Here is a 22,731-nt window from a genome sequence, read left to right on the forward strand (position 1 = left end):
ATTGTAAAAGGAAGACATTAAATGGTGGGAATTTACGGGGAGCTGCCAATGTGCTGTGAAAATAGTCGACTGGCCAATACGTTCAAAAGTAGCTTTTTTTTTTTCCCCTCAGTCGCGTAAAAATTAGCATGAGAGGAAAGATGAAGACGAGGAGGGGGTAAGATGAGGGCAAAGGGTAACCTGATCTCTGTCAAATTTATTTTGGACTCTCCCTGAAACGGCTCGCCGTTACCAAGCAGATTATCAAGCCTGAGGAGAAGATGGGCGAGACAAAAAGAAAAGTCATCAGATTAGTTTTATGCTCAGACATGGCTGACTCAAATATAGTCAGAAAGTCAGGCCTTGCACATGACACGTCACATTGGAAAGATTCTTGCAGACACACACATTTGTCGAAGTTGTTGGTCTCTGAGGGTTGGGTGGCGGGCGCGTTCGGGCGGGGCGCATGAGTAAACACTTTGGGTTTGAGCCACGAGGCCTCTTGCTTATTTAAACCCGCTAGCGCTCAAAACGACAAAGCGCTCCGATTGTTCCCGTCTGACCCCATAAAGATCAGACGAGATAAAAAAAGTGCCAAAGTTGCCGCGTAATACTCTGACCCACATGCTAGCATTGTTTCAGACATCCAACAGTAGGCTAAGCGGAGCTTAAAAGCAGCAACAGCTCAGAGCATCTCCGCTCTATTATTAGAAGTGTGCTAATGCAGCCGCTTTTTATGTCGAAACGTAACAGGAATATTAAGGGCAGCATATCCACAAATGCATCTAATATCTCTTTTAATTCCCACTTTAAACCAGGGCTCCTTTTTTTTTTTTGGGCCACTGACATCTTAAGCGGTATTTTAAAGGCCTGACGTAAAACAAAACAAAAACAAATCAAACATGGCGGACTTCCGAAGGGAGGGCTGGGATGGGGAGACGCGAGTCTGGGTTACCGTGGCAACTACAGACGCATTTACTGCAATCACAGGAGGTACTTCTGTTTCGTTTGTCCTCCCTTGGGGCTCGCTTGTGTGAATTCATTACCGCGACGGACGATATTACGCGCCATAACAATCACGTGTGTCACAAACGGCCGCAGTTCCACGTGGAAGCGTACGTGCATGTCGTCATTAGGACCTCGGTGAGAGAGGTCGAGACGTGCGAGGAGAAAAAAAGAAAAATAGTACGTGCAAGCTCGGGTGTGTATCCCACACATCAATCAACAGGTTAAGGATATAAAAAGAATTGTCCTCCTTATCGTAACTCAGTATAACTTTTATTGTCGGACAAGTGGAGGGGTAAAGTTCAGCGGAGTAAAGTGCAGAATTCGCAGTGTTGTTTACATCCCCAAAGTGTTGTCTTCGTTTCTGCGAGAGGCTATTAAAGTATGAAATAACGCGAGCGTTAGCGCGTGGCTCCATCGCCCGCAGTGTCAGCACAGCGTGATGATAAACACATGCAGGTTTATGCGGGCATCGATTTGAGGGGATTAAGAATAACCGGCGGCAAGTGTTACTCACACAGGAGACGTCTGGGTTGTGGAGAACTCCGACGGTGTGTTGACCAAAACGCCCCCACGGATCATATTTTGCGCTGTAAATGGAGATAGGAAAAGGCTGAAAATGCAAATATAAAATTGCATTCTACGTATTTCAGTTAGAATCAAATGCTGATGAAGAAAAAAAACAACATCTGTGCGTCAATATGGCTTCGGCTGATGCTGTGCAGGAAATCTGCCGCGACGCATTCATGAAGTAGAATTCGAAAATCGTAGAAGTTTGCAAGTTGATATGAAATAAAGTTGTCAGGCCAAATATTACAAATTAGGCAATAATAAAAGCAGCCATTTTGTGAGGGCCGCACTGATGCGTCCGTATATATATTTTTCTGTGTTTACAACATTGAAAAGTTTCCCTCCACGGCCTTATCACTCTTTCAACAAGATGACATCATTTGTGTGTAATCCATTTCCAGATAAAGTTGTCAGGCCAAATATTACAAATTGGGCAATAATAAAAGCGGCCATTTTGTAAGGGCTTCACTGATGGGTCCATATTATTTTTTCTGTGTTTGCAACATTGAAAATAGTTTCCCGCAACGGCCTTATCACTCTTTCGACGAAATGACATCATTTATGTGTAATCCATTTCTAAATAAAGTTGTCAGGCCAAATATTAATTTGTGTGTGTAATCCATTTCTGGTCACCGACACTCCACTTTACTGTACACGCATGAGGAAACTTGACACTTGTTTACCTCTCAACCTGCTCTCGGGTCCATTGTCTGAGTCACGCGTAAGCGTGCTGCTGTATGTGACGGCACGCTGCGGTCAGCGTTATTCCCGGCCGCTGAAACCCGAAGCCTTTGTGACATGGGTGTAGTATCGTTGCCTGAGCTAACACTCCTTAATGCGTGCTAATTGCAGTGCTAGCTGGCTTTTCTTTTATTGGAGCTTTTCATTTGGTTTCAGGAGACATGATAGAAGCCGGTCCAGTTGATTCTGGAAGCAAAAGACTCACAGCAGGAAGATGCATTTTTTTTTTCCTCTTCTAATGATAAGTCTTCTCTCAATAAAAGAATGAGTTACCGCCGCGTCGAGCGGTGATTGTAGAGAAGACGTCACGTGGGCTTTTGGAAGTTGGAATAATTGCATCGTGCGAGTCGAGCTCTAGAAACCAACGCGGCCACTCTCTCTCCCGCGTCGAGGTCGGAGGCCATGAAAGCCAAAGCGTGTTGTTGTCCCCGCCATCCTCTATCATTTCAGGCTGCCATCAATCACGCTATCTCCGTTTGACCCGTTGCCGTGTCTTCGTAGCGCGGCGTCTCTTTGTCTGTCAGGACCGTTTGCGCAGACAAACACAATTGTGTTTGTTTCCAAAGGGAAACAATTAGACTAGCGTGTGTGTGTTTGGGAATGTGTATGGACTATGTGTGTGTGTGATTAAGTGGCCACTTGTTCTGGTCAAAGCAAATGTTGTAGATAGCAACAATGCAATGACGGAGCTAGAGGGGGGGCCGAGAGGGCATTGCCCCCCACCCCCCCCATGCAACTTCCGAAATAGCTTACTAGGCATTGTCGGAGGACCTCATATGCAAGTAGATGATCAGTTGAAGTCTGGAACGTATCGCCGATGACTCGTTTGATTGATCCACAGATTTAAATGCTATGTGCAGTAAACATTACCACCACGTGCTACACTTAGGATGACTCACTTTGTCTGACAACAACAACACGTGCCAAGAACACTTTAGCCTATTCAATTTGAAGTTACAAATCAGGTTTGCTTGCTTGTTAAGCTTGTTTTCTGCTCTCAAACGTGCGCTCGATTCGCAGAGACTGAGTAATGTCTTGTCTACGAAACGATTACCGTAATCATAATGGTGAACGGAAGAAAGAGCCTGCATGCTATCTTGTCAAGAAAGAAATAATGTTATTTAGTAGGACTTGATACAAAAAAAATGATTTTACGTTGAAACACAAATTGTTTTTAAAGTGTTTAAATAACTTTGAATGGAATTACGATACGCGAGGGGGGCCGTTTTAAGGCTTGAACTATAAAATAAATGTTTCTAATACTGCACCTGTTTTTAAATATAGGGCACTCAAGTAAAATAAATAAATAAATAAATAAAATTAAATATCAAATGAAACATTTAAGTCCAGATACCTGGGGAAAAAATTCTATTAATGTTTATTATTTATTATTTCCCGTCGATGCTGACAAGTAATGACTGCTGGATTGTTTCCATTCAGAAAGAAGAGCAGTTGTAGCGCGCAGCTTCTTTGGCTAACCTAATTTATCACCTCCACGCAGACAAAAGTAGAAGCGCTACTGTGTTTGTGTGCTATTCCATGCCACCAAACTCCAGATGTTCCCAGATTACTACTTTCCTCCATCCATCCATCACGCTTGACCTCTAGTCCTGCCCCGGTGACACAGTGCTGTAGATGTAATCCCACCTTTTAACTCCCTCTCTGTCTTTATTATGCATTTGTCCGGCCATCCATCTTGCCTTATAATCTCTTCTCCATTACTTTGCGGTTATTTCTGGACGTGCCGCATATGGAGGGCAGCGGCGTATTTATAGGCCGCAAACTAGAATGAATAGCTTCGCGATATACGCGCGTGTTAACATGCCGTTGATGCCAAAATGAATCAAGGGCAGCCTGCAGGATGCGTGTTAATGAGGGGATTCATTTATGTGTGTGTGTGCGTGTCTGTCGCTGTATCCAGGTCTGTGTGTGTGTGTGTAACACTAGTTCAGCTTAATACTGATTTAAATTAAAGACACTATAAGACTATCAAAGCAAAATGTGTTATTAATAAGGAGTGTAATTCACGGTTCTGCACGTTTGCCCCGCCCCAAAGTCAAACTTGCGTTGTGAGATTTTAAGCTTGGCCAAAAATTCAGTAAAATCCAATAAAAATAAATAGAAATATATAGAAATAAATATATAAAAACATTTTTGGGGGAAATAAATAAAAATAAATAAATAAATAAATAAATCACCTGTTTGGTTACAGTATTGACGTTCGTCTTTGTACGACCCAGTAACACTTCATTATTTAGTCTGGTGAAACAACAAGCAGTGTCTCGGAACCGATTGCGTTTGATCTCGGAGGTTTGATTATATATATGTATCATCGTCATAGCAATCCATATTCCTTGAAACGCAAATCTACGACTGCTGTCTACACGGAAGCCACAAACGGTAAATCTTAGGCCGTGATTGCATGTTCTTACGAGAGGACACATTTATCTTGTGTACGTAAGCTAAGTGCTCATTTTATGTTTCGGTGTATGTCTTGATGAACATCGTGTCGACTATACGTCGGAGCGTGCCCGCATTTGCTTGTTAAGGTCATTTTAGGAGTCAAAACGAGAATTATTTTTTTTACTGGCAGCACAGTGGTCGATGCAGCAAACTCACAGCTGGTAGCTGTCGGGGGTTGAAAAACATTACATCTGCTTTTTTCTTTTGGCTTCACACGGTTTACCACCTGCATGCGAAGCAGAAGTTCTCTTGTGCCAACAATTACAAAAAGACAGTTGGTTCTGATCCGGGTTTTTTTCACCCCTCCCTCCCTCAAAGAAAACAAGAGCATTAAGTCGGCGCATTTGTAAGCGTTCCGCAAAACAAATTCCAATTTAAGCGACGCGAGTTAGCGGACGGTCATGGGGAAGATCAAACAGACGGCATGCTATGTACGTACAGATGGAGTTCGGTTCTATTTTTTGCATCACGACAGCCAGATCAACGCTGGCTTGATCTTCATTATGAAATATTTTGGAGCAGAATGTGCACGTAGAGGTTATACCAGCTGCACTGACAGAGATTTATCGCTACCAAAACAATGTCTGGCTCGCACAATGGCCTGTAACCCGTCCGCACATCTCGTTGGAGATATGGAAGCAGCTGGTATTCGTGGCATGTGAAGGTCAGAGGTCAGGCGGGATCGGTGAGAAAGCCGGTCGGTTGGGAAGCTAATAGAACTTAATGAGGCGCATCTCGTTATTGCGCAACTACTATTTGAGGACATCGAAAGCTTCTCGGTGTCTATCGAGGCCTTCTGAATCAGATGTTCTGGCTGGTGTATTTTAAATGACATTAGGAATGAGGCTGCTCTCTCTAACTAAATCAGATTTCAAATTCGTCCTGACAGGGACAGAGTTCTGGTCCTCGATGGGAGGCTTTTCCCCTCATCTGATTGGTCGGTGAAGCAAGCTGAGCTGGACTAGCAAAACACATCTGTAGCAATCTACTGACATGAATGCATTTAATAATCAAGATTGATGTTCTTATGATATATATTGATTCTTAGAAGCTCCAGATGATGAACATGGCGTAGTTGTTCTTTCGGTTTCTACAATTGAGTTGGTGTACTTAAGTCAGAGTTAAAATAAAAAAATAAAAAAGAACTGAAGGTCATCTGCAGTAACATGGTATGATATTTCTCCAAATTTTCTTAGAAATCTAAGTATGTTGAATGTGAATGTGTATTCAACATTTTACATGAAGAACTTCCACGTCCAATGGCTCAAAACCAAAAGTAATAAAACTGATAAAGCGGCACAGTTGTAAATATCACCATTATTTTATTACTTGTCTGGAGTCTTTGGACATCAGCTAATTGTGAAGTTTCTTGCAGCCTTCTTTTCTCAGTAAGTCAAGCTCTACTGGGTTAACATCACTGGGCCATTGAATAAAATCCTATTTAATTGCCTTCAGAAAGTGAAATTGCTTTCACACAACGTTTAGGGTCCTTGCTCAAGTGTCACTTTTGTAGCGTTAATTTGAATGCGAGCAGCTCCAATAGTCCTTTCCGCCTCCTGATCCATCTTGTTACATCTGTCAGCATTCACATGATTTAATTAACACCAGAGAGGATGTTCCGTATCACAACACGCTCTCCTCCATGTTTGACACTCGATTTGACTTTGGCTCATAAATGCTTTTTAACTGCTAAAAAAAAAATTGGAACTTTTCAAGTATTCTTCCACGTCGAGTGCCTTTCATAACATCTGACTCACTTTTTATGAGCGTGTTTTTGACATGTCAGTCACTCCACCTATTATCGGGGGTTACTCCCTGAACAGGTTTTTGTTTTCTGTAGCACCTGTAAGGAAGTCCCAAAAAAATGCTTTTGTTATTATCAAAAGGCTTTTGTTAGCTCGTACTCAAAAGACGAATGAAATCCGTCCACCATCACTTGAATGTTTTGTTTGCGTTTATTTCACATTCGGTAAAAATAAGTCCTAAGTACATCTGTATAAGTAATGAAAAACAAATCCATTCAGGCTATATTTAGCCTCGAGCAATTTCCCAGCGCACAAAGGGTACAGATGTGAAGGCCAATAATGAAACAGCTCAGCGTAATCCACCATTTTTTTCCCCCCCCTCAATGATTTGGAGGTAACTTTTAGGCAGCGCGGGGAGGAGCCACGTTGGCGGCGCTAAACCAATGTTGATTTGTAATTACATGAGATAAGAAGATGAGTGGAGGTTTAGCGCATGTCTTGTCTAAATGAGAGCGGTTATTTGTGTGCTGGGGGCCACAGAAGCAGACACTCATTTTACAGGCTTAGGCTCCAATGCTGTCGGGATGGTGACCCTGATGTTCCAGGGTGGGTGTCTGCTTCCCGTGCATGCATGTGCCAACGAGTACAAATGCAGACAATGATGACAGCATGGCACAAAGTTGTTGTTTTTTTTGTCTAGGTTGCAAATTGCTGCAGGTGGAGTTAAAGGTGTGTGTGTGGGCGCATGCTTGAGATGGCTTTAGTCAATTTGAATAGCAGTTCAGGTGTCCAAAAAGTACAGAGCAGAACTTATGCAGGAGCTTGAACTGTTTTGGGTTGACTTGGTATATTAGCATGATAGCACAATAGCATTCCTGGGTCAAGGAAGATAGCATAAAACGATAGGAATGTCTTTTTTCATTCTGCGGCGAGGATTTTTTTGACACAAATGTCAAAAAAAATTTCCTCATGGTTCACCACCAAACTTTTCTGTCCCAATTTTTTGTCAGCAAGTCACTTCCTGGTGAATGACAACATTAGCAATTATCTGGATTTGCACCAACATTTAACGTAACGTGCAATTCCCGTTCAAAATGATTCATGGGAATTCCAATTTTTTATTTTGCAACCAAACAAAGCCACTAAAAAAAAAAAAATGCAGCCAATAAGTAACCCAGACATATGAATACGTCAATTCAACTGGCCAAAAGCCAAAACAATCTTATCAGGAGAGGCATTGCAACACAGGCACAATAATTTATTTACCCAAAAACTTTCCATCAAAACCCTTTTCCACGATAAAACGTATTGAGGCCACCATGAATCAACATGGCGCCGCTCTGCCTTAATCAGACAGTGCTGTTATTATTAATTGTCACGACGAAAATCAGCCAGACCAGATTTTAACAAGTCGCACACACACACACACACACTCTACAGTATCCCGCCATGACAGCCTGTTATTTCTTCCCTCATTAATTCCTCGATTTGGTTCAAGCAGTACGCAGCAAGTTGCAACGTGCCCACAGCGCTTGTATTTGTGTACGCGTGTGTGTGTGCGTGTGCGGCGGCCAGACGGTTCATCTGTTTATTCGGAAGTCATCAGGCATTTTAAGGACTTAAAAGTGGAAAGGATTTTACAAGTTTGGGAAAAGGAAATGACGTCCGTGTGATCGGGACATAAAATTAGTACAGCGAGATTAGGAGGAAATCTCGGGACATGTCGACGCGTCACCATATGCCGTGTCGAGCTATTATCCACTACTCAAACCAAATGGTGTGGATTACCAGTATAAGCCTTTTATTTTGCTCCTTGGACACCGATGACGGAACATCGCACTACTTTGGCGGCCAAGTGGACCCATGCCGATTAATTAACGATAGACTCACACATTGTCCCACTATGACCGTCGGTATCGAAATGTTCTCAAACGGCGGCCATGTCGAACGTGTGATCCTAGATCCAAGTGTAAAACTATTCTATTATTGAAATATCACAAGTGGGCCCGATATTGAAACTGTTCACGTGATGGAATAGAGGTCAGGAGGGTGGGGATCCCGCACGTGATGATCACGTCATCCCAGCTTGGAGCCACATTCGGACACGTTTGCAGCCACGTGTTGGTGTGCACCAGTTGGCGCCTGGCGTTAAGCGGTTATCAACACGTGGAATTTTGGTCGCTCGCTGCCACGAAGATGTCTCACGAGGTCGTGTGGGTTCACGAGCGGGATGAATCAGACGAGCGTGACTGATTGCCACCCGTCATGGCGCTAGCAAGCTTCATGTGTGGGTTATCTGTTGGTTGGATCAAATCACATGTGACTGCCTAGCGTCCATCTACAAAGTCTTTTTCTTGCCACTTATCTGAGAAGTCAAAGCAGCTCCGACTTTCCTGTCTCCAGCAGAGACGAGAGTTTCCCTCCTTGGTGTGCCTCAGGGCCTCCTGCTGGAGCCCTTGTTGTTTTCTCAACCAGCCTCGAGTCACTCAATAATCCAGATCCCTATCAAATTTCAAAGAGTGATCCCAGACATACAAAGGGAAACTCATTTCAGCCTCTTGTCTATCATGTAATGGAGACTTCAGTCAAAGAGCAAATGGAAGTCTGTCTGCTATCAAACAAGACCCTAAGGTAAGATCTTCACCTGAGCTAGGGATCTACTCTCAATTCCTGCAACGTAATCTAAGGATCATGATTTTCGAAGCTTCACGGGAATGTGGTTGGTAGTTTTACACTTGTGGACAAACAAGGTGTCCAAACAGAACTCCGCCTGAGCTTGGGCCCATTTCAGAGGCTTGGTCTTTTGAACACCTTCTCTCTTCTGCTTCTGATACAGCCAGCACTTAAGACCCAGACAACGCGACTTCCACTCGGATCCTCGGCATCACCATTATTTGCCGTTGAGGCTTTTCAAATCTATCCGTCATTGTTGTGCAAAGCTGACCTCGCTTGTCTAAAAAACATCGTGGATGTCATACCGAAGAACATTGTCAACGCACGCTGGAATCGTATGATTCAGGTTTCGCACAATACATTTTTTCCAAAGACTATCTGCCACAAAATGTTTTGAAAGAGTACTAGCTGTCTGAAAGAGAAAAGATAATAGACCAGAGAGATTGCACATTCTTCACAAGTAGTTCTTCTCTCCCACAATGACCAGTTTTGACAAATTGTACAAGCCTCACATGCCTGCCCTGAGACTCAAGCTGTTTTTCTTGCAATCTGCAGTATTATAAGCTTCTGATTAGATACCAAGGAAGGACATTTAAACGGCCACTCGGAATAAATGAGATCTAAAGCCATTAAGTCGATCCGATAAGCAGTCTGCTCTCTTTAACACCTGCGCTCGCTTTGCACCAGCTACTGTAAGGTAAACAAAAACATATGGCGGGGTGGGGAATATTTTTCCTGTCAAGGAGCATTTAATTGTTTACGTTTGGGAGGGGGCGGGGCCAATTGGAATAATGCAGAAGATTACAGTGTGAAGAATGTCTCCGTGCGAAATGATGTTTTGCGGTTCATACATGGATGAGCATATGGAAATGCACGAGTTGCGCGGATTGTGACGCCTCCCACGTGACGTGAATCAGCCAATCGCATGCTTGCGTCAGAGCGGGGGGGTCGATTGTGTGAGTGGTGGGCGAGCAGTTAGGGAGAAAGATAACACGGATTAAAATGATTTTAAAAGAAGTCAAAAGGTTCTTTTAGTTATCAAATTTGTTGAATATTTATAAGCCGACCCACAGATCCATCTGAAGTAAACGAAATAAATACCAATAAAGGCAGAAGTCGATAACAGATGGCAAAACATTTACCCGCTTGTTTAATTTCACACTTGATGGGCGGGCACTCCCGACAACAAAGTCTTAGAATACAAGCAATTGAAAAGTTAATTCTCCACCTTTTATTGGACCCGTTTTGCTTTTAATTGCTCTTATCCTGAAGTTTTTAAAAGTCAACCTCTCATTTGTATATTCTATTTAAATAGAGTGTTCGAGTCGGCTTTGGCCGAGCGTGAGAGGCAGAATAAATAGAACCCTCTCATCTGCTTCTGCAGTCCAGATGCTGTCTCAGAAATACGGAATTGCGGCTAAAGTTAGAGCGGACAGGCTGTGTCGAAGTGGAGAGAGCGAGAGAGAGCGAGAGGGGAAAAAAAAAAAAAAAAAAAAAAAAAAACCCCCGGTCCGTGACTAACTCGCCAAGCATCAATCCGAGGGCAAGTGACAGGCGTCAAAGTAGCCAATAGGAAGGCGGGAAGGGAAAAAAACAACAACAACTTGAAAGCAGTGCAGACAGTGTGAAAATGAAGTCATCCATAAGCTGTAGGGAGGAGCCGTCAGGAGGGGAAAGCAAAATGTCCAAACAGCAAAGACGGCAAGAGAAATGGAGGTTATCCAGCGACAGGGCCATTTGTCACAGTCAGCTCGGTGACTCTCTTTGATGAGATCAAGTAGAAGAGAAAAACATCCACTGTGTTGTGGAATCTGCTTGAGACTAGGAGAAGAAAATTGCCAAAGCCGTGTCGGGACAGGGCCATAGCTCTTCCAGCTCTCTATATATTTTTTTTGTTAGAAGAAAAAGAAAAAAGTTTTGTGTTAAGATAGACACTAACGTGACTTGGGGGAAGAAAATCCCGTTAGCATTTCACGAGGTTGCAACGTGATCAAGTGCGATTGTTAACCTTCTGTCTTGGCGATCCATTTTTAAACGGCGGTGACACAACCGAGCGCTCGGAGCATGCACGAGGCCCAGGACTTGATCAGCAGTCACATGGCGCGACTGAAACACGCAGCACCTCATGCTATTAAACGCCTTGGAGGTGTTGGAAACAAAGATGGCTCCACTTGGAGAAAAGACAAAATTATTCAAGATGGAACGTGACGACGTCTTTCATTCGCTGCTGTCAAGGAGCAAACATGGCTGCCTAGTGGTTGCCAAACTGGGCCCCCCCCCCCCCCCCGCTCCACCTGGTACAACTTCAGGTATCTTAAATTTTGATTTGCAATGAATTATTGTCATATTAAAAAAAAACTTTTTGGTTTGGGGCCTTGGTCCTGGCATGTGAAAACAGGGGTGTGTAGACTTTTCATAACCACTATTCACACCATATCCGGAGGCCAACGCAATAATGCAGTACACGGAAAGCGATTTTTTTTCTCTTTTTTTGTTTTTCCCCAGCCACATATTGTCTTCTTCTCCGTTCATGACCTCAGCACTCAGTGTTATATCATAACCCGATAAAGTAAATCCGCCGTTTAATCTCGATGACTCGAGTTACACAATGGCCATTGTGACTTGAACAGATTTTGCTCGTGCTCATGAAAGATGACAATGGAGGAAGCGCTTTACAGCGACGCTCTGTGGCCGGAGGCGGTACTGCAGTTTATTGACAAAAGAAACTGGAAACCCACAGCACATCAGAAAATATTGTACATTACAAAAAATATGCAGAATCATATTTGGTTGCACACCTTGATAGTGAAATAAAAAATATTTGAAACTCACCAGCTCAATGCAAACGTTCTGCCTTGACACTTTACGCCGAGGAGTCAAATGATCACTGTAAATGAACATAAAGGAAAATAAAAGTGAAAAATAGAGGCAAAAGCATCTCCAAGGCTGAACATTATCCCGCCTGACTAAATCAAACGCCTCAATGCCTTTTTTTCCCTCCCTCTTACAAATAACACTTGTCAGCCATTAGTCATCATTATTACACTGTCTTCCCTTGAGGCACTTTTCTACTTTTTTTTGTGTGTAAAACATTACCTGAAATAAAGGTAATAGGTCTAAACCATGAGTCACATCTTACGTCTGACACGGAATGTTTTTCCGAAGCTCCATTAGTCAAAGTGCCTGTGAAGATGTGTCATCCATCCTGTTTGTCTTCTGTTCCACTTCTTCGCTTTTGTGTGTTTAGTAGGAAATAATCCAAAATTCACTTGTACAAAATATAAAGTTCGAGCTGGACAGTCGGATGATGGAAAATCGTTCAAACTAACTTGTATAGCATCAGCAGTATTATTGTTTCCAATCAATAATGGACGTGATCCATGACGTCAAATAAAATAAAAAACAAAGGCCAGTAATATTGAATGGCAACTTTTTTTTTTCCCATGACGTCACAATTGGCGGCTGCCAGGTCTGAAGTTAGCGTGTTGCTTTGTTCCAGTGATTACTGAGTATTTCAATAGAGAAATTTAATTAATTCGGATGACTATGTGCTATTTGGCTGCAACTTAACAATTGGGAGGAAGTCTTCATTTCCTAATGTACCGCTAATTACATCCGACTCCTACCATGCTAACCACTATAGCCTTGAGGGTAATGTTTGGCTAAGTATGCTAAACTGTCAGTGTCGCCCATTTGAGCTCATTAAGTGAAACACTTATTAAAGTTATAGAGAAAACAAATGACCGTGATTCTGTTTACGAGCATACATAATAACACACAAGAAGGCAACATTAAATCTTGAGGCAGTCAAAAAACAGATAGAAGCAACTTTGTGGATAACGACAAAGCTTAGCTTCATTAGCTTAGCTAGCTAACGCCAGGAACAGTTACCTGGCCTCCAATTAATAAAAAAAAATATCACAGCTAATGTTTCTTACCTTGTTTGGCAAAGAATGTTTGCCCGATGCAATCCTAAATATTAAATGATCAACTTTGCGCTTGTTTGACACTTGTAAACATTTCGAACGAGGTCCGATCCGAAGGAGCTTCTGTGCTGCTTGAAGTTTCCTTGGTTCACACACCTAATTCAAATTATCAGGGGTCTTATTGGGCATCTAGAGGACTGGTGTCAAACCCAAGGCCCGGGGGCCGGATACGGCCCGCCACATCTTTTTATGTGGCCCGCAAAGACAAATTGTGCATCAAATTCGTGTGTCATTACTAGAATTGGAATTTTTAATTTTTTTTTTTTTAAATATTTAACCAGTTTTTACTCGTCTGATTTGAAAACAAGTTATTTGTCAGTTTGTTTTGTAGCTTCTACTGTATATAATATGAGGTGCTCATACATTTATTTGGCTTGACAGTCATAATGGCCCTCCGAAAAAAGCTATGACTACAATGCGGCCCGCGAAAAAAACGAGTTTGACACCCCTGAAAGAAAATTTCTTACGAGTCGTTCAGGAGGTTGTGTATTTTATGTGTGTTTTTTTTTTTGTTCAACTGGATGCTACACCACAGTGAGACCTGACTTGTGTTTACTCTTACCGACCTTCAACCTGTTGCACAAACATGGCCCTCCATTTGAAATCCCTCACGTGCCGAGCAGGTGACGGCAGCTCTTATCCGTCGGAGCGTGTCAAAGCATTATTGGCAAGGGACAGCGTCAACTTTGATATGTAAAAAAAAAATTCAATCTGACATTATCTCCACAGCACGCACACGCTCCGCTGCAACACCTCCAGCTGTCCTCCGGGATTGGATTACCCATCCATTTTGTCACATCCTCAAAGACAACCCCAGATTGTGTTGATGTGTTTGTTGAGATAAATAAAAGAAACGGGAAGCACATCTTGTTAAAAGTAGGATTTGTATTATTTCGTTATCACGCTCATGGTTAGAACCTCTGTTGTTATGCTTTGTTTGTTTCTTCGCTTTACATTTAAAGTCATTCCGGTCCGAAGGTAAACATGATTGTAACTGTTGTTTCCAACACTACTAAATGCTTCTGTTGTGTCGCCAGACAACGTCAAGTACACTTTCACACGCTCACACGCACACGTACTTTCTTTTGTGTTCTAATTTTTAAGTGCAAGAATGATTGACCCTCCCTCCCCACCCTCATAGCCAAATATTCACCTGGGCTGCATCACACTGAGTCAATAGAGTCCATATTGTATACTAATATAATCAAATATATATATATATATATATATATATATATATATATATATATATATATATATATATATATATACACACACACATAGTTTCAGAGATGATTGCAAAGGCCACATTATTTTAAAAGCAGACTACTGTACAATACAATAAAAAATAAAAATAAGCTTTTCACACATATAGGCTCTACAACCTTGTCCGTATCAGTCATGTAATGCTTCAATGAAACACGTCAAGGTTTGACAAGCAGTCTGCAATGCAGCCCAAGTTAACGTATGGCTCAATGGTATTCCATCACCATTCACAAAGACACGTTACAGAAATGTAATAATAATAATATAATAATAAAAAACAATCAAATGAAAGCTACACTGAAGGACACTGAGTTTCAAGTTTGTAGAAAAAAAAAAATCCCCCCCACTTTCATTACATTTCAAAACGTTTAAATGTTCATTCGCGGTTCGGCCTTGACATTTACACGCACGCCTGAACGCCTCACACGCCGCTTGAATGTGAGTGTGGTTCATCGGAGTCCGTCAGGGCGTCCCAAATATTGTCCATTATGATTGACTGGCAGGGGGGAATCGGTAACCATGGTGAAATAAGGTGCTAGTTGCCATGGGAACGCTCTCCTTGGTAAGCAGTCGTTATTGGAGTAGTAGTGGTTGACTTTTTGGCTGGTCACAACCTCTCCATCTTCACATTGCTTTTTTTTTTTAATCTATTTTTGAATTTTGAATGATGTTAAGTGTGGCGGGTTGAATCCGTTCACAGATTGAAAGAGCGACACACTCCTTCATCTCTCTTCAATATTGCTGAGTGTTCACATGCAGGGATGCTCAGCCGTGACTGTGCACGCGTGTGCTTTGTTAACCTCGGACATTTAAATGCTTTTACGAGTGATTCCCTCTCTCGCCTTAACTGTGAGTGGAAATGATGAAGAAAAAAAAGACAGCAGGAGTCCCAAGTTGTGTTCATCTTCTGCTGGGCAAGAAAGAAAAAAACAGTCCTCCATCGCTCCACAATGTTCCCATCAAGGTTCCAGGAAACATCCATTAGATCCACTTGAGTTCAATTTGCGTGAAACCATGACGACGAAGCAACAGGAAGTGAACCGGCCAATCAAAAGCGTGGGTGGATTTAATGACGTTTTTTTTTTTTCCTTTTTACAATTATTTAATAATTTCAGTCTAATGTTGCCACTTTTATAAATGCTTTATGTGGCGCGTATGATTTAACACACACACACACGCACACACGTGGACGTTACACATACACAAACTGCATCTTCACTGTCCGCCCGCCCGCCCGCCGCTGCACCGTCCACCCTCCGAAGGCTCGTTGGCATGGTGACGCTGATGCGACGGCCGTTGCTAGGAGACGAAGAGCGCGGCCAGCAGCAGCATGGTGACGGTGAGCAGGAGGCGGTCCCGGGACGGGCTGCTACCGCTCACGCTCTTCTCCAGCTTGGGGACAGAAGGGTTAAATTCATCTGAGGGAGACAAGAAACAAAAATAAGGAATTCATTGAGTTGAACCAATTTGCCTTCAAATGAAATATTAATCTTGAAAGGGGGGGGGGGGGGGGGGGTGAGTCACCAGAAAATATTGCAAAGGTCAATAACAATACATTTATTGCTAAATCAATCAGTCAGAACAGCGTCAATATTTTTCCATTTAGCTCATCTCGCTTCCTGTACCTAATTAACTGTCCGGTAATGTTCAAAAGGAAAAAATAAAAAGCCGACAGGCGCCGGAGTGACGCCCGCAGCACGTGTCAGCATTTATTATAACGCTTCTATTGTTCTGCGCTGACACACACGAGAAAAACACACACCTGGTGAGGTCATAGCAAGTTTTGTCTCGCCGCACTTCATGGCGTGCGGTCAGACACGCCTTCTGACCCAGCCGACTAACGGCGGGGTCAGCAGACATTTTGTTATTCATGTTTGATGGTGCTGGAATACACAAAAAAAAAAGGCGGATATCGTCTGGCAGCCGCTCAGTGCCTCACGCAGACAGCAGACTCATGTCATGATGAGACGACACCTGCTTTGCACTCTGCTGCTAACCAAAACAGCAGCACATACCGGACGCGTCTTTTAACAGTGCGTTCTTTTACATTGCAATCAAAAGAGAGCAATTCCCACGTTACGTGACTGGAGCCAGTATGGGAATGATAATAGATAAAAAGATGCTTGCACAAAAATCTTTGAGGTCATATCTTTGTTGTCAGAAAACGTGTCCTCGGGCATTCTGGTGAGTTAGCACAAACGCAGGCTAAACGTAAGAGCGGTGAACTTTTGCCATCTCTAAGGTCTGGCGAAACCGCATAAATATTTATATAATAGGTTTATAGTCTGGGAAAAGCGCCCTGATGGGAAGATTCAAGTCCCGACACAGGCTAGGAACGTGTTTTGACCTCACTGACTTCAAATGGTTGTAGGAACAATTCCAGACAGCAGCTGTTATTTGCGGTGCTTGTGAGTGAGGTGATTTGATGAACTCAGATGTTCACTTCATTATGAAAGCTTTTTCATCAGCATTTTAACCTCAACGCACACATTGCCCTAAGCGTAATTACTCACAAAAAAATAATTAATCATATTAAAAAAAGTCCAGGAATTGAATTCATCAAAAATGATGACCGTTACAAGTTGCTTAAAATATTTACGTTCAACCAAAATTGTGTGTTTCAGCCTTCCACAAAAAAAGTATAATATTGTGCTATATAAAATCATATAATAAAAAATCTAATTGAATAAATGCAACTAATGATGATTAATTCAATGTGGCTCTCTCGGGTGTGCATGACATGGCCAGCAGGGGGCAGTGCAATATATTCATAACACAAAAAAGAAGAGATTCACCAAAAATTTGCAGGAATATAAGTAATTTTTAAAAGCACATTAATTTATGCCTATGAGTATTGTTATACTGTCTTTCTACATGTTTTGATGCACCATTTGTGTTTTATGACACTATGACATTTATGGCGCTGACTAGCAAATAATAATAATAATAATTCATTAAATTTGTATAGCGCTTTTCAAAAACCCAAAGACGCAAAGTTATACGCTTCTTTTAAATATCCTATCCGAGCACCTTGGAAGTCGACCGGAGTCTCAGAACAAATTGTGAGGTTGCGGTCCATCAAAGTTGGAGACAATGTAATCGTAGTTCAAAATAAAATGGCGCTCGACGGCCTCGCGTCGATGCTAAAAGCGGCCGTGTGACTAACGTTACCTTCTCATCAGTGACATCCCTCCCCGATGTTCCTGGAAGAGGTCGTCCGACACGTCGTCAGCGGTAATTGCCGCGATAATAAAGGCCATTAAAGAAAAAGCTTCTGATTTCTCCCCTAATGGCCGGACCTGCTGGTCAGAAGCTGAAACCTGAACCTTGTTCACGCCAGATGTAATGGAATCGCGCGAGTGTCGTAAACAGAGAAGGGCGGCTGAGTGAAACGGGCGCGGTGACAATAAGCCGGCTGATTTGCAACTGGCTGCCGTCCTGAGCGTGAAAGGTGAATAACAGTAATTAAAAATGTGTCGCGACAAGTGTAATTAGATGTCAGTCGAGGAGACGCCTCGGCCTGTTAAGCTTGTTTATGCGCTAGTTCGAAGGTTTGCTCGGCCGCTATGCTAACCTTTGACTCTCGCGTTACGTAAGCAACCGTATAGAATTTAACACGTCAAGCTCGAAATAAATAGAAAGAGTCGCTTGCGCCGTTGTGAGCGTGAACACAGGCGACGACGAAAGCATCTCATTGCTTTTCAATTCTGCACAGGAGAGACGCAGACATTCTTTGACGTGACATAACGAGAAATACTCAATAGGGAACAAAATAATGACTGTTTTTAAGATTTTTTGTCTGCAATTGGAATGAAAACACACCATCCATAAATCCAAAGATTTAAATTTTAGTGGGGGGGGGGACCTCTGACATTTCCAAAGGTTCCCTTACCTTGTCTGCATTCCTATGCAAGATCAAAGGGGATGGAAAAATATGGAGGCTGCACAAAAAAAAAAAATGGACCGCAGGAAGAAGAACCGGACAGAATGTCCGAGTCGACTTCATAAGACCTGTAGTCATTTGCCACAGCAGTGATGACTTTTCCCATGACAGTTGTGCGACCGGACTGATTTACGAGGCAAACACACACGCGCACAGATTAATAGCAAACATATTTTACAAGCTGTCACAGAAGAGTGCAAAGACTTGACAGGAGGAGGATTGATGCCCACGCGGTCGCTTACATAAGACCTTGCCAAGTGCACATTGTTTTTTTTTGGGGGGGGGGGGTCGCTGTAAAGCCACCTAGACGTTTAATTGAGTCTGTCACTTAGCAATTTACTGCCCGCTGCGCTGCCGATGCTAAATCAGCGCTGACGGATTTAGCATCATTCGGGTGACATCAGCTGCTGTGCAATTGAAGGCTCGCCAATCTGTCGTAACTTAGTGGAAGAAACCAGTCTTTTTGCCAAACACTCCAAAATTGACTCATCATGTTTGTCATACTTCAGGGGTGTCATCCATGGAATTCAACATGTTCAAAAACCATGCAAAATAAAAAAAAAAATCACGAATTGAGGTTGCAAAATGATGAAAAGAATTAAAGGCGCTATTATGGTGGGCGTGTCCGCTGAATCCTGAGAAATGGTCAACTGTCAAACAAATACGAGTATATTGCGGAGCTTTCTTCTGCCTACATGTCGGCGCTGCAAAAATATATCCGCATAAAGCCTCCGGTGGCTGGAGCATATCCCACCAGCTCGCTGAGGGGCTTTCGACGGTCAATCAAAAAAGAGCATATGAGCTCTCAGCGCACACACACACACAAAAAAATTCAGGACAAAAAACACAGCTCATTCTTCTTCAAATATAAAACTGTGTGAAACAATTCAAGATCAACATTGATGCTTTGTCAAGATTTCCACCTGCCTATAGGAACATTCATGTTCTTTTATGATGTTTGGCGCGTACTCGGCCATCCCAGCTGTGATTCCGGTGCGAACAAGTGTGTCTTGTTACATCCACATGTGCCTCAAAGATGTTTTCCACACTGGCGGAAAAAATGACTCACCGACGTCGTCCATTTTTAGGCCCGGTCTAAGCGTGTAGTCCGCCTCCGTCGGTTCCGGCTCGCCGTCGACGTCGGAGGCTAAGAGAGAGGGGGGAGGGGCCAAGGAGCAAGGGTTAAACTATTGAGCGAAGGGCTTTTAATTACTTCTGAGGAGACAGCTTGACAGACACCTTCGAGAGCGAGAGCAGCATGGGGAAGAGCACGGGGGTTAACAAAATGGCCAGGAGCGCTCTGCTCTGACTGACAGCACTGGGGAGGGGAGGGGTCGAGTGGAAAAAGAACGAAGGGCGATGGAGTCCGCCGGGGAGGAGAGGTTAATATTTCACGACTGGACAGGCCAGGGATCGTGCAAAAAGTGTGAGTCTCACCTGTGGAGCAGCAGACGTACACACGTAGTCTCAGGCAGCTTCGGCCGTGGTGGTGAGTGGGCGTGGCTAAACCAGAAAAACCAAACAAACGATGAAATAAAAAGCCACGACTGAAGAGCAAGAGCAACAGGCCGCTTACAGATGTAGTAGTACTCCTGCCCGACGTGGAACTCGTAGCCCAGCGAGAAGGCGCTGTAGCGCTGGAACTTCTCCGAGAACTTGATGGGGGCGTGGGGGGCGTGCGGCCGGTTGCACTCCCACCTTTTGAAGCCCATTTGGGGGTCGCAGTTGCGGTAGCCGCGGTAGCTAACCATGTAGAGGATGTACTGCTCGCTGGTGCCCACCATGCGCTGGCTGTCGTTGTAGTGAGGGCAGTAGATGTCCAGGTAGTCGTTGACGTTCACCTGCATGGTGTAGCCCTCGCGCCGGAGACTGGGCAAGAAAAAAAAAAAAGTTTGAGAAAAAGCACTGACACATTCTGCATGGGGGATAATTCACATCTGAGTTATTCATAACACAAAAGCGGGTGTGTAAGTATTTGTCGGCGCTTGAGAATGGACCCTGGGGTGACCGTGTCTCTTCTCAGCGTTGGCGCCATGTTGTCCCCTAACCCCAACGCTCGTACATCAGCCCAAAAGCAGCCCTAAAAAGCAAGTATGCCTGACAGGAAGATAAGGTCTGACAGTTTCTTGGTGTGTGTGTGTGTGTTTGACAAAATGAAATATATTCTTTCCTGACATCCAAAAGTCATCTTTCTCTTCCCATGACTGACCGTGGCTCATATCTGCTGTAAATCGGGAACAGAATGATGCAGTCAGTTGGAAAGTTCCACCCCGGCAGCAGTGCATGTGTTGCTAAAAGGCCACAAGGGGGCAGCAGAGTGTCACGCTATGCCTGATGCGGCTTCTCCTCTCCTCGCCTGGTTCTAGGTCAGGTCTCTAAGGAGGTTATTATTCAATTATTAAATGAAGATCGAAACAATGTCTTCCCCTCACAGCTCCTCTCAAACTCTCGTCCTTCTCCCCCCCCCTCATTTCCTCGCTTTTATAGCCGCATGAAAGAGTAATTAAATGCCGGGCAGTCATTCTTCCGCCTCCTGCTTCTCTCTGTATTTTTTGGGGGGGGGGGGGGGTAATTATACGCAATGCAGACATGTTGGACTTAATGTAACAAAAAAAAAAAAGTGATCATTCACAAAGATTACAGGAAAAAAGAAATGGATCTTCAGAAAGTATTTTGTATGTTCAGGTCATTTGAGGAGCTTCATTGAGACTTTGCTGCCATCTTGTGGCATCTATGAGTAATTACACATTTTTAGAGGGCATCAAATAATCAGATTTCTTCTTTTTTTTTTTTTTACTGGTATTTCCAGCTTCAGAAACCTTTCACCACTGTTTGCAGCACTAATTTAATTATTTAAAGATGATTTCATTATTTAATGTGTATTTTTGAAGAAAAAAAAAATCCTGCATTTTAATCCACTTCAGGTTGTTTTTTTGTGTTTACAACTACCATCACCATTGCAGTAAAGGTTAAAGGTCAAGGTCTGTTCTCCTCTGCTGCAGGGACACTTTTTGATGGGAAATACAGTTTCAAGGGAAAAAATTGTATTTTCAGTGTTTGGAAAGAAAAGGGAGCGAGGTAGAGTGAGAGATGCCAAGGAAGCCTGAATGTAGATCAACTCAGGGAGCGGTGGGAGCTCAAATGGAGCAGGCACGTGAAGAAAAAAAAAAAAAAAAAAAAATCTCCAAATGGAGAGTTTTAGCGCTTGCAGGGGGAGAAAACAAAGAGAGGGAAATGAGCTCGGAGCATCTTGAGTAATCTGGAAGCAAATCCCCGCCTTAAGATAAAAGCACATTTTACCATCCCCAATGTGCATGTGTGTGTGTGTGTGTGTGTGTGTGTGTGTGCACCTGCTTTGCTTTTCTGCTGTGGACAAGCATTTACTGTGTGAGACATCAAAGCATCAATCTGGAATCTTCTAAACTGGATGGCAAGACCTCTTTAAGGGGCGGAGCAAAGCAAAAATATGAAACGACGTAAAATGCAATTTCACCGCAAGGATAACGTCGATGATAAAACGAAGTCGTGGAAAGAAAACAGAGCCGTTTGTATTCTGCAGGAATGAGTGATTTGGGGATTTAGAAATAAAGGAAGTTCATTAAAGCATCCTCCTCGCCGTGCCGACTAATCAAAAATGAAATAACGGAGGAAATGAAGCGAAGCATTAAATGGTGTGCTGCATTCAAAGTGTACAAAAAGTTGATCTGTTGATACAAATTGTCTTTTTTTTTTTTTTTTTTTTTAATGGCTTGCAAATTTGTGCTCCAGTGAGTTGTATTTTGGTGACAGCTAAAACTTTTTGACTTTGGACTTTAAGATGGCTTATAAAAAAAATTCAAATATTTCAAAACACTTACGCTATTAGATACAAAAGGTGTCTCCATACTTTTGACTAATTGTGATTTCTTACGACGAAGAATTTGGATGAACACTTAGGCCTACTGCGCTACTGTATTTGAATGTGGTGGCACTCGGAGAGCAATAATTTGAATTAGAAGGAATTCATTTATCAAATATGCTCTGTGATTACGTTATGAGGGAAATCCGAGCCGAGAGACTAGCGACTTGAAAATTCTCGTTGCGGAACGAAACGGGACCAGCGGGATTCTCACGCTAATGTTTGCCACTTGTTTCTTTGTGCAAACTTCACATGACACCCTCCATCCTGTCATCATCACATTTCTTTCACCAGCTTTTTACATTTCCACAACGGAAAGTGCGTCCGTTTAGAGTGGAGGGTGGCAAAATGGATTTTTGTGTTATTCCAAAATGCCCTAATGGATTTCCATTTGCCTTGATGGAGTTTATGACATAAAAAGGCTCTTGGGGGAAGGAAACAAATGGCGTTGCCTCCGCTTCC

The 22,731-nt window shown here is 43.0% G+C and overlaps 1 protein-coding gene and 1 long non-coding RNA gene across 2 annotated transcripts in view; both read right to left on the minus strand.

Annotated features, from left to right (window-relative positions):
* Window positions 1–176: 176 nt before the first annotated feature.
* Window positions 177–12,545, minus strand: LOC133160884 (uncharacterized). Its single transcript, XR_009715964.1, has 4 exons — window positions 12,316–12,545; window positions 12,009–12,063; window positions 1,502–1,574; window positions 177–249 (listed from the first exon to the last, which is right to left on the minus strand). It is a non-coding gene; the product is annotated as an uncharacterized LOC133160884 (long non-coding RNA).
* Window positions 12,546–14,029: 1,484 nt separating this feature from the next.
* Window positions 14,030–22,731, minus strand: part of efna3b (ephrin-A3b) — a 38,551-nt gene continuing 29,849 nt past the window's right edge. The window contains exons 3-6 of the mRNA XM_061288962.1: window positions 19,948–20,240; window positions 19,809–19,874; window positions 19,441–19,518; window positions 14,030–15,846 (exon numbers count right to left, since the gene is read on the minus strand). Coding sequence (XP_061144946.1) covers window positions 15,728–15,846; window positions 19,441–19,518; window positions 19,809–19,874; window positions 19,948–20,240 — 556 coding nt within the window. The 3' untranslated portion in view covers window positions 14,030–15,727. The remainder of the gene's footprint in view (window positions 15,847–19,440; window positions 19,519–19,808; window positions 19,875–19,947; window positions 20,241–22,731) is intronic.

The sequence above is a fragment of the Syngnathus typhle genome, linkage group LG10 (assembly GCF_033458585.1).
Source record: "Syngnathus typhle isolate RoL2023-S1 ecotype Sweden linkage group LG10, RoL_Styp_1.0, whole genome shotgun sequence".
Lineage (NCBI taxonomy): Eukaryota > Metazoa > Chordata > Actinopteri > Syngnathiformes > Syngnathidae > Syngnathus > Syngnathus typhle.